General features: G+C 42.9%; 2 protein-coding genes across 2 annotated transcripts in view; one reads left to right on the top strand and one right to left on the bottom strand.

Annotated features, from left to right (window-relative positions):
* The window catches only part of LOC306983125 (uncharacterized protein), a 269,919-nt gene that overhangs the window by 164,131 nt on the left and 89,604 nt on the right, over positions 1-16,184 (top strand). The gene's annotated exons all lie outside the window — the stretch shown is intronic.
* LOC306959886 (arachidonate 12-lipoxygenase, 12R-type-like) lies at positions 2,888-4,415 on the bottom strand (the record flags this gene model as incomplete). Its single annotated transcript, XM_079552138.1, has 7 exons — positions 2,888-3,067; positions 3,146-3,316; positions 3,409-3,509; positions 3,611-3,732; positions 3,802-3,971; positions 4,037-4,123; positions 4,194-4,415. The coding sequence occupies 7 exons, from the start codon at positions 4,413-4,415 to the stop codon at positions 2,888-2,890; spliced, it is 1,053 nt and encodes a 350-aa protein (XP_079408264.1).

The raw sequence follows: 16,184 nt of genomic DNA, 5'->3' as shown, positions 1-16,184 counted from the left end.
TTTGAACTCATGAACTCATGATGTGTGTTTTGGAAGTTTTTGAAACTCTTGACTGATCTTTTATCGCCTCTAAACATATTCAGGAAGGTCATTACTCTTTATAAATGAGGAACAAAGTCTTAGAAATGAGGAAATGATGATTTACAAATGCTTGGACAGTGGGACGTTTTATCAGATCATAGTGAGTTATGGCAGAATGTGTCTTCATTTTACAAAGAGGGAATTTCATGATACTATTATAAATGTATTTGTACTCACCAAGCCTATGAAGCATCAGGACGAAGACGAGCACGAAGAGAGACATGTTTGAAAGACGTCTCCGAGCAGATCTGAGGCAGGACGACGCTGAGCTTCCTGTTTTCTGCTCTGTCTTATCTCCTTATTTGGTAGAGCCTTTTATTGTTGCGGGTCCACTTCCCAAACTTCCAACTTCCTAAAAGTTACGGGTCACGCGGGTTCACTTCCTCTCCGTCTCCACTGTGGCTGTGGCATGATCTTTCGGCGTCCTTAAAGGAACAGGCCACCGTTTTTACACACTGAGATATGTTCTTACCTCACTTTAGACGAGTAATATATCCCCGTCTGGTCTTTGTCCGTGCGCTCTGCCAGGCAAACGGAGCACATACGCAGCCTCTCCCACATGTCACATAGCTCCAAAAAAGCTCACGATAGAAGCTACCAAGCTCTTCCACGTGTTCCCTATTTAAATAAAGTTACGTGAAGTGTTTTCATGCGAAGTATATTTACACAGAAATGTAGCATGTCGATTTTATAAGCAGATAAAAAGGGGGACTATATTGTGAGGCGTAATGATACGAGGAGCAAAACGTCCACGCAGTAACTCCGAAAGACTTCCCCCGCTCACTTCCGACATCATCACATTCTAAATCGTGAACGCCGCCTATTAAGAAAAAACTTGTGCTTGTTCCATTGGCAAGAATAGGTTTTATCTGCTTCAAGGCCAGACCAAATCCACTCAATCTTTAGATTTAATCTCTTAATTCAAGTAGATTTAAGTCATTTCTTAGTATTCTTAGAGAATTCTTTTAGGATTATGGCCTTAAAGGGTGCTCTGCTAAGACATATTAAGTAATTGACAGTATTTTTAACATTTCTGGAATACTTTAACAGGCATTTGAGTTCTGATTTGGGTCATAATATTTCTCAAAATCATCTCGAGGGCCAGAGTTTGATGATGGAGGGCCGGTTTTGACCCCCGGGCCTGACGTTGCCGACCCCTGCCCTATATCAAACATCCTGAAACATCCCTTTAAGAAAACGTGTTCTGAAACTTTAAAAACAGTAGCGTGATCTGAGTCTGAGGACTTTACAGAGTGAACATGTGGCCATTAGTGTTTCAAAGTCAGGAGCTTTTTCTCTCAGAGCCACATGTTCATTTCATCTGAACCCCTTAACTCCCGCCTGAACCCAGCACATTTTCTCCAGTTTGGCTTTACCCCAATCCAAAAGCTTCTGGAAAAACGCTGTGAAAATAGCAACAAAACTGAGACGAAAACAATGATGGAAATGTGACAAAAAAGTGACGAAAAATGGAAGAAAAAATGACACAAATTTGACAAAAAATGACAAAAATTTGATAAAAAAATTGATGAAAAAAATGGTAAAAATATGACAAAATGTGACAAAAAAATGACAAAAAAATGACAAAAAGTACCAAAAATGAGTTGAATACCCAACAAACAAATGATGGAAAAAAATGTGCTGGCGTGAGGAAAAAGCTCCTCTCAGGCGGGTTCAGGCGGGAGTTAAGAGGTTATTGAAGGACACACGTGTGAACAGATGATCCACAGTTGAAAATAGAGAAGATGGAATTGTGTGAAAATACGGTGACACTGACAGATAAAAACATAAGGAGGAACCCCCTGGAGCTTATTTCTGGTCTCTTCTATATTTTCATAATCAGACTGTAAACTTCTGTGACTGAACCCGTGTGAAAGTAACACATGACACATGTACAGGACTGTCGTGTGAGCCAGTGATGAGCATTGTTTCTGTACTGGATATAACAAAGCTTTATTTGCGTCGCTCACTTTGGCTGTTGAACATTTCACAGAAAAGTTGAGACAAAATAGAGATCGGACTTTTAAACAAATGAAAAAACAAAATCCAAACCAAACAGTGACGGTCAATAAGAACATGTTTGGATCCAAAAGAGCAAAGAGAAGCAGCTTCCTGTGGCCTCACCTTAGAGGCAAGAAAAGAAGCATTTCTGTGACGTCCGAAACAGAGACGACCTTTAACCCCTTAACTCCCACCTAAACCGAGCACATTTTCTCCAGTTTGGCTTTACCTCAATCCAAAAGCTTCTGGAAAAAAGGTGAGAAAATAGCAACAAAACTGAGAGGAAAACAATGATGGAAATGTGACAGAAAAGTGAGAAAACATTGAAAAAAAAGTGACGAAAAATTGATGAAAAAATGTGACAAAATGTGACAAAAAAAAGACAAAAATGTGATAAAAACTTGACAAAAAATTAAAAAAAATGTGACAAAAAGTGATACGAAATTGACAAAAAAATGAAAAAAATTTGATAAAAAATTTATGATTTTTTTTTTTAAATGTGACAAAAATGTGAGAAAACATTGACAAAAAAGTGACGAAAAATGGATGAATAAATGACACAAATTTGACAAAAAAATTACAAAAAAATTACAAAAATGGGACAAAAATGTGACAAAATTTTGATAAAAATTGGACAAAAAATGTATGATTTTTTTTTTTTAATGTGACAAAAAATGACAAATGTGATAAAAATGTGATAAAAAATGACAAAAAAATTAGTTGAACACCGAACAAAAAAATGATGGAAAAGAAATGTGATGACGTGAGGAAAAAGATCCTCTCGGTTCAGGCGGGAGTTAAGAGGTTAAATAGACACACTGTTCTCCATCAGCGTCGGCCTCAGATGTGAGTACGCCGGCGTGCGCTCTTTGTTCTTCTCATCGATTTCCTCATCGAGTATCTTCAGATCAGCAGCAAACTCTTCCATCAGGCGGCACGGAGCGTCTTCTGTGAAATGCTGGTTCGGGAACTGGCCAAGAGCAACCTGAGGAGACAGAGTCAGGTTAAAGATCTGGATTAAAACCACACTGAATCTAAATGACGGTGCTCCAGCGGGACTCACAAAGTCAGAGGACTGTGAGTTCAGCAGCTTCATGACGGATACGCCTCTTTGAGTCGTGTTGTGATCAGGAAGTGTCTGCAGGACCGTTTCTAAAGTGGCGGTGCCTTTCTCAGTCGGGGGAGGTTTCTGTAAAGAGGTGGGAGTGTTGGGCATCCAGCTGCCATAGTCAGCCTGACCAACGATAGAGACATAAAGATTAAAGACAAATGTGATCAGGGATGTTCATGTGTAACGTCCTCTGAGTGTCAGGGTCAGAAACACACCTGCCCGTTGTTGACCACGGAGTGTTGGGCTGAGCAGGTGAAAATGACCATCGTTACAAACTTGACCAACTCATCAACGGTCTCGAACCTTTGAGGAATCCCTGAGGGAGATTGTTTTTCAGTAACGGGTGCCGTTGGATTCAACTACTACTATTAGTAATAATGAGCATCAGAACATCCACAGTGTCTGATTTGAACTCACCTGATGTTTCTCTAGAACCAAAGCCGTGCTCAAATATGTCCTGGATATAATCCTGCAACTCAGTGTCTCGTTTGATTTCCTCGTCTTTCTTGTAGTAGTAGGTTAGTACTCCTTTCACATACCTTTAAAGATTTCAAATATAACATGAATCAAATCAGCAATGAACTGAACAATCAGTGTGAATCCAGTACTTCTCGATGATGTCCCAGAGCTTGAATCCATCGTCTCTGTAGTAGAAGTTTGGCACTGACTCCAGTCCTCTCTCTTTAACGTCCTCTTTGATACAGAGCGCCTCGTACGTCACAGTGGAATGACAGCGTCGCAGGAGGGCGGTCATTCCCTCCACACTTGCAGCTGCAAACTTTAAATCAATTGAAATATGTGAGTTTACTGTGTGTCTCACTGTATTTTAAATGTAATAATTACCGATGCAAAAACCCCATCTTCAGAAATCACCCTTTTCCTTGTGCCGACGTTGGTTTGTAGAGTGTAACGAGTGTGAGGAATGAGAAGCTGAAGAAGAAGACAGTCTTCATTAGTCACACACATTACAGTCAAAGGCCTGGACCTGTCCCTGTGGTACCTTGTAGAGAGGATGCACCTTGGGCAGGTTCCTCAGTAAAGCCACAGCGTAGACTTCAGCCAGCAGGTGAGTGCGCAGCAGGTGAGCCGTGACCTGCTGTTTGTTAGAATCTGCACTTCTCACAAAGATCTTGGCCAATAACCAGTCGTACTCGCGGTCGGTGGAGACAAAGATGGGGTTGTCCTTTCCTGGTTTCTGTTTGAGCTGAACACAAAGCACCATCTTTCATGAGCTTTACAAGCAAATTAACAAACAGGGTAACGTAGGCCCAGCCAAACCCCTCGAGCAGCATCATGGAGCACACATCAGAAGAAGACAGTGGAGACAGTGAGGAAGATCATGTCCCTCCGACCAAAATGAGAATCCCACAACCTGAGAAATCTATGCACAAAATGGGAGCTGAAATGTTGAAACAAGTTCCTCTGCCTGACCACAAAGAAAAGCTGCTTATAGGAACTCATACTGATGGTTTATATTCATATGTATTTATTATAAGACAGTGCATATTAACTAGCGGTGAAACTTAGCCAAGAGGCCAGTTTTCAGATGGACAGAAGGCGACCTACAAAAAAAGTCCAGGGTCAAAAATAAAGCAGTGATAGAGCATGATAAACATTGTAGGTGGAGAATAAAGCAGTGAAATACACAAGTAAAATAAAAGCAGGAAGACTAACACTTACACAGAGAAACTAACACTTACACAGAGAAACTAACACACAGAGAAACTAACACTTACAGAGAGAAACTAACACTTACACAGAGAAACTAACACTTACACAGAGAAACTAACACTTACACAGAGAAACTAACACTTACACAGAGAAACTAACACTTACACAGAGAGAAACTAACACTTACGCAGAGAAACTAACACTTACACAGAGAAACTAACACTTACACAGAGAAACTAACACTTACACAGAGAGAAACTAACACTTACACAGAGAGAAACTAACACTTACACAGAGAAACTAACACTTACACAGAGAAACTAACACTTACACAGAGAGAAACTAACACTTACACAGAGAGAAACTAACACTTACACAGAGAAACTAACACTTACACAGAGAAACTAACACTTACACAGAGAAACTAACACTTACACAGAGAATCTAGCACTTACACAGAGAAACTAACACTTACACAGATAAACTAACACTTACACAGAGAAACTAACACTTACACAGAGAAACTAACACTTACACAGAGAGACTAACACTTACACAGAGAAACTAACACTTACACAGAGAGAAACTAACACTTACACAGAGAGAAACTAACACTTACACAGAGAAACTAACACTTACGCAGAGAAACTAACACTTACACAGAGAGAAACTAACACTTACGCAGAGAAACTAACACTTACACAGAGAAACTAACACTTACACAGAGAAACTAACACTTACACAGAGAAACTAACACTTACACAGAGACACTAACACTTACACAGAGAAACTAACACTTACACAGAGAAACTAACACTAACACAGAGAAACTAACACTTACACAGAGAAACTAACACTTACACAGAGAGACTAACACTTACACAGAGAGAAACTAACACTTACACAGAGAATCTAGCACTTACACAGAGAGAAACTAACACTTACACAGAGAGAAACTAACACTTACACAGAGAGAAACTAACACTTACGCAGAGAAACTAACACTTACACAGAGAAACTAACACACAGAGAAACTAACACTTACACAGAGAGAAACTAACACTTACACAGAGAATCTAGCACTTACACAGAGAAACTAGCACTTACACAGAGAAACTAACACTTACACAGAGAAACTAACACTTACACAGAGAAACTAACACTTACACAGAGAAACTAACACTTACACAGAGAAACTAACACTTACACAGAGAAACTAACACTTACACAGAGAAACAAACACTTACACAGAGACACTAACACTTACACAGAGAAACTAACTCTTACACAGAGAGACTAACACTTACACAGAGAAACTAACACTTACACAGAGAGAAACTAACACTTACACAGAGAAACTAACACTTACACAGAGAAACTAACACTTACAAAGAGAAACTAACACTTACACAGAGAAACTAACACTTACACAGAGAAACTAACACTTACACAGAGAGCTAAGACGTCAGTGGAAAATGACAAGAACAAAAGAACACAACAAACACACACAAGGCTCGTCACAAGAGGGCAGCAAAGAGTTTCATGATGACGGGTCTGGCTTTTTATGAGCCATTTGATGAGATGTGAGTGGAATAAACTAAAGGAGGTGTTTCTCTGATTGTAGTTGGAAGACTGCTCAGTGTTTTGAAGCCCTGACTGTATTATGCAGACTGATGAAATCCCTGAGAGGTGGGGGTGCCAGGCCATGCAAAATGTTAAATCAGACACATGTTGGTGAAGTTGAATGTTGTGTTTGGAGAGGAGGTTTGTATAAGGACTGTCGTGGTTTGGTGTTTTCGGCTTGAGGTTTTGTGGGAAAGAATCATTGAGTGCATGAACACTTTGGCTGCTTGGGTGGACATGGATTTTCTGATGAATCTGAAGTTAGACGAATTAAATATAACTCAGAGCATGTTGTTGTTCAGTACCCTGGAGGCGACACATAAATGTCCACACTCCGTATGTGGACGTGAAGTCTCACCTGAATGGCCACAGGCTTCAGTTCATCCTCAGGAGTTCTGTGGAGGAGGACAAGAGGAGCCGCCAGATACTGCTGTTTATTATTGATGAGACCAGTCTGGACTCCATCCAAATCCTTGTAGTCGCACAGGAACAAGTTTCCATTCTGAAATATGAATTAGCATAAAATTAACTCTTGATCTGTGTAATCATCACAATATCTTTCATTCAAACCATCGTCTAAAGCAGGGGAGGAAGTGTCGTGGAGGTCAGATTTCCTTTGATTTCTTGGGAATCTCAGGAATTTTAAACATATAAGCAAGAATATTTCTGAAAATCATCTTGGGGCCAGAGGCTCTTTGCTGAGGGGCCGGATCTGGCCCGTGGACCTGACATCTAACTAATAACAAAGCATGATTATGTATGACACGTGTTGGAGAGCCTTTATTCCAACATGTTTCATACATGTCTCACACATGTAGAGCTCTCACATCTTAACCCCTTAACTCCCACCTGAACCCAGCACATTTTCTCCAGTTTGGCTTTACCCCAATCCAAAAGCTTCTGGAAAAAAGCTGTGAAAATAGCAACAAAACTGAGACGAAAACAATGATGGAAATGTGACAAAAAAGTGACGAAAAATTGGTGAAAAAGTGGCAGAAATGTCACAAAAATGTCACAAGAAATTGACGAAAAAATGTGACAAAATGTGACAAAAAATGACAAAAATGTGACAAATATTTGATAAAATGTTGACATTTTAAAAAAAAAATGTGATTAAAATTTGACACAAAAATTAAAAAAAATTGACAAAAAATCACAAAAAATGAAGAAAAAATGTGACAAAAAAATGACACTTTTTATTTTTAAATGTGATAAAAATTTGACACAAAATTACAAAAAAATGACGAAAAAATGACAAAAATGTGACAAAAAAATGACAAAAATGTGACAAAAAAATCACAAAAAAAAATAAAAATTGACACAAAAAATTTAAAAAAATGGCGAAAAATGACAAAAAAAATGACAAAAAATATCAAAAAAATGACAAAAAAATGACAAAAATGTGACAAAAAAATGACAAAAATGTGACAAAAAAATGACAAAAATGTGACAAAAAAATTAAAAAAAATTAAAAAAAAATGTGAAAAAATAAATAAAAAATGTGATAAAATTTGACACTAAAATTTTAAAAAAATTGCGAAAAATGACAAAAAAATTACAAAAAAATGACAAAAAAATGACGATAAATGTGACAAAAAAAATGACAAAAAAATGACAAAAAAATGACAAAAATGTGACCAAAAATGTGACAAAAAAAATATGACAAAAAATTGACGAAAAAATGACAAAAAAGTTACAAAAATGATGAGTTGAATACTAAACAAAAAAATGATGGGAAAAAAATGTGATGACGTGAGGAAACAGATCCTCTCGGTTCAGGGAGTTCAGAGCTTAACATCAGCAGAGCCTGAATCTAACATCTACTTCACAGGGTCAGATCTAATCCCAGAGAAGAGGATCATTGAAATGGGTAAAGACCTTCAGTTCCTCTGATAATGTCTTGGTTCCCTCCAATGTGACCAGATCATCAGTGACAGGGAACTTTTCGGGCAGACAGTCGCAGCGTTTGATCATCATGGGGTTGACGCCGTTCAGACACTGGTAACCAAAGAAAGCGTCTTCTTTCCAGTTCTGTTTCACATAAACTGAAGAACAGAACCAGTGATAACAAACACATATACACTAGAGGTCTGCGCGGTACCGATTTTTCAGTCCCGCGCCCGCCCGCCCCCGCATGGTGCAGTACCGCTCCCGCCCGCATCCCGCAAAGGATTGTAATTTTTATTCCCGCTCCCGCCCGCATCTGTGTTGTTTTGTCCCGCTCCCGCCCGCAAAAATCCCGCAATACGCAAAATGGGGACGTTTGCACTGCAGGAGTCATGACCAGTGCAGGAAGACGTGTGGACAGACCTCGGGCCGCGCACACGGGGCAGAGCAGAGACGTCCTGCTCCGCCCTGCTCTCCCCTGACTCATTGGGCTCTTGCCAAATCGGGTCACACAAAAAGCAAATAGACCAGCTCTGGCCTGTTCATATAGCCTTGTGTATAACATGGTTTTTCACGGTGTATGGGACAGTCACACCAGTTCAACCCCAAACTTAGCTCTGCTCCTGTCACTGAGTAGCATCAAACACAGACTGAATCTATCAAGACAAACACGTCAACAAACGCACGCGCTTCATGTCAGGTAAGTCAGTGCAACAGCCGCACATTAAGGGCTGACTTTACTCCACAGAATAAGCATAAAAACACTACACTCACTGTGCACTCGATCTTCTGGGTCAGTCCTCAGCTCCAGTTGGAAAAACTTTATAATCCACAAAACAGGCCTGACTTCACCTGCCCCGCGCCCATCGCCGCTTGTTTCACATGTCAAAAGTTGTAAATAAGCCTTATTATCCATGATGTGGCTACTGTAACCACGCGCTGTTGTTTTGGTCAGTGGAGGCAGCGTGGAAGATGCATTCAGGGACCGTGAGAAGTGCGGGAAAGGCGCACTTCTCACGGTCCTTTTTATCCACAAACGTGTGGAAAATGTGGACAAATATATAACAGTGGGGTTCTCCAGCGGGGGGGCAATAGGGGCAGTAACTGGCTCCCAAACATCAGGAGGAACGACCGCAGGAGGAGGAAAAGCCGGCGGAACTTCAACACCGGGGGAGCGGCGGCAGAAGTGCGCACTTCCTACGGTCCATAAATGCATCTCTCACGCTGCCTCGCACAACAACAACAACAACAACAACAACAACAACAACAACAACAGCGCGTGGTTACAGTAGCCACACCATGGATAATAAGGCTTATTTACAACTTTTGACATGTAAAACAAGCGGTGATGGCGCGGGGCAGGTGAACACAGGCCTGTTGTTGTGGATTATGCAAAAGAAGTTTTTTCCAAATGGCGCTAATGACGGCACGACGAGAGAGAATCATTGATAAGATCGAGTGCACAGTGAGAGTATGTTTTTATGCTTATTCTGTGGAGTAAAGTCTGGCTGAATGCCATGTTGCACTAACTCATTGCGCGTGCGTTTGTTGTTATGTGTTTGACTTGATAGATCCAGTCTGTGTTTGTCCGTGTTACGCAGTGACTGGAGCCAATAACTGTAGTAATTTTGAGCATGAACACAGTGATTCTGCGGTACTAATGCTCTTGTTATCAAAATAGAATGAACAAATGAATAATTATTTAGTTTGCGGGACAGCAGTTTATCGTCCCACCCGCCCGCACCCGCACTCTGCCGTCCCGCCCCCCTCCCGCGCCCACAATGAGCTTTAAAAATGTGTCCCGCGCCGCACTGTTTTGCGTTGGGTCCCGGGACTCCCGCGGGAGTGCAGGGCTCTAATATACACTTCTCATGGGGGTCAGTGAATGTGAATGTTCCTGGACATTACCTGACACGTCCGAGGTGATGCTTTTGGCCAACGCTTTTTCAACGGCTTCAAAACTCTCCCAAGAGTCTATGCCCCAAATCCAGTTATACATCTCCATCATCTTGTCCTTCAGCATTCTACACACGTGTCCTTTGTTAGTACATACGTGATGAAAGCATGTTCTTAGTTCACATCAGGACTTACTCAAGAGTAGCATTGAGGAAAAAGTCTTTAGTCTTCGTGAAAGAGAAGCGGACTTCCGACGGCAGAGCGTAGACGTCGTCTGCATCGATGCATTGGGGTAAACCCTCCTTATACACTTTCCAGCTGGAAGAGACGGGAACGTGAGCTGGAACATGGAGCTCACGATCCTACTGTGTGTGATCTGAAGTTCACACGCCCCTCCCTACAGTCATTGTTCTGTCATTCTCCCTCATCGTCCTCTTTGCTCGTGTAATAAAGTTTACTTCACTCTTTTTTCAGGTCGTGGTCGTTGTGAGTGAATTATTATCATGTTTTGTACTTGCCAGTATTTGTCCTTCCTCCTGTCGAGCTCCTGCTGTCTCGTGTACTTATACTTGTCTGAGTCATGTTGTTCCCAGGATCTCAGAGCTACAGAGACAATACATATAATACATATCGTTACACAGACCTTATAAATCAGATTCATGCACGTCTAAACACTTCACAAACGCCTCAACGACATTTTACCAGTTTTCACACCTGAACAAGGAAGTGTTGGAATCACATGACCATCTGAGGAAAGGGACTGAATATGGGACGGATGATCTGGTGGCTCCAGTGTGGCTCACATTGATTCATGAGTAATCTTTGAATCGAGGCCCCGCCCCTGTTCTCGTCCTCAGTTCAGCCCACAGCGCCCCCTGCAGACTTAGCTCTTCATGCACCTATTTGACATACTTTAATATGAACCCCCGGCTCATGTCGTCTGTACTCACATATGTGCACATCAAAAAAGACAACACGACATGCCCTTTAACAAATCCTGTGTGAGACGTTTGGGAACAGCAGGAAGCCTGGCTGAATGTAGTGAGTGAGTGAGTGGTGATGGGAGGGGCTGATGGCAAAGACTGACAGCTTCACTTCCATCAGTCTACCCCAGGGCAGCTGTGGCTACAACATGATGAGAATAGTACACTGCAAAAAGTCAATATCAAGCATTGGCTTAAATGACTTGAATTGAGGAAATGTTTCTTGTTTTGTCGGTTTTCACTCATTTAGACACTTTTCCTGATCGGACCGAGTTTGCTTTGCTTGTTTGAGGACATTTCAGACCAGTTCTAGGGTAAATCTCGCTTGAAATAAGAAAGTAAAATTGCCAATGAGATAAGACTGATTTTCTTTCCCCATTGGCAAAGAAAATGACCTGAAATAAGGACGAAATGTATCGAAACGAGTCAGAAACATCTCAGAAGTGAGATAATCCAGGACAAATGCCCAAAACAACTAACTTTGGATTATTTTGCTCAAATTGAGATGTTTATACTGATCTAGTTCAATACTTTATGCAGTGCAGTGTTGTAATCCTGACCTTTGCCCTCACAGAAGCTGTACTCCTTGGTTCTCTTGATCCAGTGGTAAATGGGAAACTTGAAGACTTTCTCCTCTGGAGAAGTCACCTCCACCTTCTCTACAAACCAAGGGTTCTCAAAGACGTTCCTCTGCTTTTGGAGCTGAACACACAGCAGTTCTCCCAGGGGGTTTCCACACGTCAGCGTTAACGTAGTTTCCTGAAACACATTTACATTTGCTGATTTATTCTGGGGTTGATTAAGAAAAGTTTAAAAAAGACTTACCGTCCCAGTCATCCTGGTCCAGTCGCTTTCACCATCTTCACCCACTAGTTTAATGTTGATCATGTCTAAACTGTCAGCCAGACTGTAAGCAGTGAAGACCTTTACTGTGTAAGTCAGCATTTTCAGCGAAATTGAGAAACCGGATTCCTGAAAATGCACAAAAGAAACTGTTCCAGAAGAAAAGAGTCGGTCCAATGTGGAGCTGAGGTGGTTTCTGGACTGAGATCTGCTCCTTTATGAGCAGCAGCCTGTGATTATGTGGGAGGAGCTTGGCCCAAAAACCTGTTTGTCAAGACGGATTCATTTTGATCTTTCCCAAGAAATGCTGTCGTTAAAACGCCCTGAAGGGAAACTGTAAACATGTCTCTGCCAAATGAGTTTAAACTGAGGGGACGGTCTCGTCTTCCGGAAAACGGTCTCGTCTTCTGGAAGACGGTCTCGTCTTCCGGAAGACGGTCTCGTCTTCTGGAAAACGGTCTCGTCTTCTGGAAAACGGTCTCGTCTTCTGGAAGACGAGACCGTCTTCCAGAAGACTTCCAGAAGACGGTCTCGCTCCAGGTTTAAGCTGCGTCAAACTGAGTTTAACCTCTTAACTCCCACCTGGACCGAGAGGATCTTTTTCCTCACGTCATCAGATCTTTTTTCCCCATCATTTTTTTGTTCGGTATTCAACTCATTTTTGTAACATTTTTGTAATTTTTTTCATCAACTTTTCGTCACTTTTTTGTCAGTGTTTTCTCCCTTTTTTTTTCACATTTTTTTTTTTTTTTTGTCATTTTTTGGTCATTTTTTTTGTAAAAGTTTTGTCATTTTTTCATCAATTTTTTGTCACTTTTTTGTCCCATTTTTTTTTTTTGGTCAAATTTTTATCACTTTTTATCACTTTTTTTCTGTCATTTTTCGTCACTTTTTTGTCACGTTTTTGTCATTTTTTGTCAATTTTTTTGTCCATTTTTTGTCATTTTTTGTCATTTTTTGTCAATTTTTTGTCATTTTTTTGTCATTTTTTTGTCATTTTTTGATTTATTTGGTCATTTTTTCATCAATTTTTCGTCACTTTTTTGTCACATTTCCATCACTGTTTTTGTCTCAGTTTTGTTGCTATTTTCACAGCTTTTTTCCAGAAGCTTTTGGATTGGGGTAAAGCCAAACTGGAGAAAATGTGCTCGGTTCAGGCGGGAGTTTAGGGGTTAATCCATGAGTCAAGGTTCCTCACAGATTAATTTGGGAATTTTCAAGGACATTTTCTCAAAATGCATTTTCATGACTTTAGTCACTACAGACTGAACTTTCCAGGCTTGGACTCAACAATATCATCAGGGCTTTTTTCAAACAGATTTTAAAATAACTAATTCCACCTGATTGAATTTTGAATTTCAACAAGCAAACATCTTTGTAACTAAATGTCACAAAATATAACCACACATTTAAACTTGTGTCGATCCATCATTCACATTTTGTAGCTGAAAATTAAAGTTTTAAATTTAAGGCATTTTGGCAGAAAACTCACTTTATATTTTTCATCATATTTTTGTCAGTTATTTACAGAAGTTTCAAATTGTTATCTCTACGTTACCTCTACGTTTAAAAGGTTTCCAGCTGTAAAAGTCTTACCTGGAGCACGGTCTGCTGCAGCGCACAGATCAATGACCCCCCCCTGACCGTTTATATAGACCTCACTGAGCCTGGACTGTGACCCGCCTCCCACTCACTTCCCCAGAATCCAGATGTAAAGTTGCCAAAGTCACAGGCGTGTCTGCTCTGAGCCAATCACAGCCCTGAGACCTTTTCTACACGTATGTCCGGGTCCTCACATATGGCCTGGTCCTCACGTATGTCCTAGTCATCACGTATGGCCTGGTCCTCACGTATGTCCTGGTCCTCACGTATGTCCTGGTCATCACGTATGGCCTGGTCCTCACGTATGTCCTGGTCCTCACATATGGCCTGGTCCTCACGTATGTCCTGGTCCTCACGTATGGCCTGGTCATCACGTATGGCCTGGTCATCACGTATGGCCTGGTCCTCACGTATGGCCTGGTCCTCACGTATGTCCTGGTCCTCACGTATGGCCTGGTCCTCACGTATGGCCTGGTCCTCACGTATGTCCTGGTCCTCACGTATGGCCTGGTCCTCACGTATGTCCTGGTCCTCACGTATGGCCTGGTCCTCACGTATGGCCTGGTCCTCACGTATGTCCTGGTCCTCACATATGGCCTGGTCCTCACGTATGGCCTGGTCCTCACGTATGTCCTGGTCCTCACATATGGCCTGGTCCTCACGTATGGCCTGGTCCTCACGTATGTCCTGGTCCTCACATATGTCCTGGTCCTCACATATGTCCTGGTCATCACGTATGGCCTGGTCCTCACGTATGTCCTGGTCATCACGTATGTCCTGGTCATCACGTATGGCCTGGTCCTCACGTATGTCCTGGTCCTCACGTATGGCCTGGTCCTCACGTATGTCCTGGTCCTCACATATGTCCTGGTCCTCACGTATGTCCTGGTCCTCACGTATGTCCTGGTCATCACGTATGGCCTGGTCCTCACGTATGTCCTGGTCCTCACGTATGTCCTGGTCCTCACGTATGTCCTGGTCATCACGTATGGCCTGGTCCTCACGTATGTCCTGGTCCTCACGTATGTCCTGGTCATCACGTATGGCCTGGTCATCACGTATGGCCTGGTCATCACGTATGAACTGGTCCTCACGTATGGCCTGGTCCTCACGTATGTCCTGGTCCTCACGTATGGCGTGGTCATCACGTATGGCCTGGTCCTCACGTATGTCCTGGTCCTCACGTATGGCGTGGTCCTCACGTATGGCCTGGTCCTCACGTATGTCCTGGTCCTCACGTATGGCGTGGTCCTCACGTACGGCCTGGTCATCACGTATGGCCTGGTCCTCACGTATGTCCTGGTCCTCACGTATGGCATGGTCCTCACGTATGTCCTGGTCCTCACGTATGGCGTGGTCATCACGTATGGCGTGGTCCTCACGTATGTCCTGGTCCTCACGTATGGCCTGGTCCTCACATATGTCCTGGTCCTCACGTATGGCCTGGTCCTCACATATGTCCTGGTCATCACGTATGTCCTGGTCCTCACGTATGGCCTGGTCCTCACATATGTCCTGGTCCTCACGTATGGCCTGGTCCTCACATATGTCCTGGTCCTCACGTATGTCCTGGTCCTCACGTATGTCCTGGTCCTCACATATGTCCTGGTCCTCACGTATGGCCTGGTCCTCACGTATGTCCTGGTCCTCACGTATGGCATGGTCCTCACGTATGTCCTGGTCCTCACGTATGTCCTGGTCCTCACGTATGGCGTGGTCATCACGTATGTCCTGGTCCTCACGTATGGCGTGGTCCTCACGTATGTCCTGGTCCTCACGTATGGCCTGGTCCTCACGTATGTCCTGGTCCTCACATATGTCCTGGTCCTCACGTATGGCCTGGTCCTCACGTATGTCCTGGTCCTCACGTATGGCATGGTCCTCACGTATGTCCTGGTCATCACGTATGGCGTGGTCATCACGTATGGCGTGGTCCTCACGTATGTCCTGGTCCTCACGTATGGCGTGGTCCTCACGTATGTCCTGGTCCTCACGTATGGCCTGGTCCTCACATATGTCCTGGTCCTCACGTATGGCCTGGTCCTCACATATGTCCTGGTCATCACGTATGTCCTGGTCCTCACGTATGTCCTGGTCATCACGTATGGCCTGGTCCTCACGTATGTCCTGGTCCTCACGTATGGCCTGGTCATCACGTATGTCCTGGTCCTCACGTATGGCCTGGTCCTCACGTATGGCGTGGTCATCACGTATGGCGTGGTCCTCACGTATGTCCTGGTCCTCACGTATGGCCTGGTCCTCACATATGTCCTGGTCCTCACGTATGGCATGGTCCTCACATATGTCCTGGTCCTCACGTATGTCCTGGTCCTCACGTATGGCGTGGTCATCACGTATGGCCTGGTCCTCACGTATGTCCTGGTCCTCACGTATGTCCTGGTCCTCACGTATGGCCTGGTCCTCACTTATATCCTGGTCCTCACGTATGTCCTGGTCCTCACGTATGTCCTGGTCCTCACGTATGG

The sequence above is a fragment of the Gobius niger genome, assembly GCF_951799975.1.
Source record: "Gobius niger genome assembly, chromosome: 2".
NCBI lineage: Eukaryota > Metazoa > Chordata > Actinopteri > Gobiiformes > Gobiidae > Gobius > Gobius niger.
Note: the sequence above shows the minus strand (reverse complement) of the source record. Positions and strands in the feature narration are given on the sequence as shown.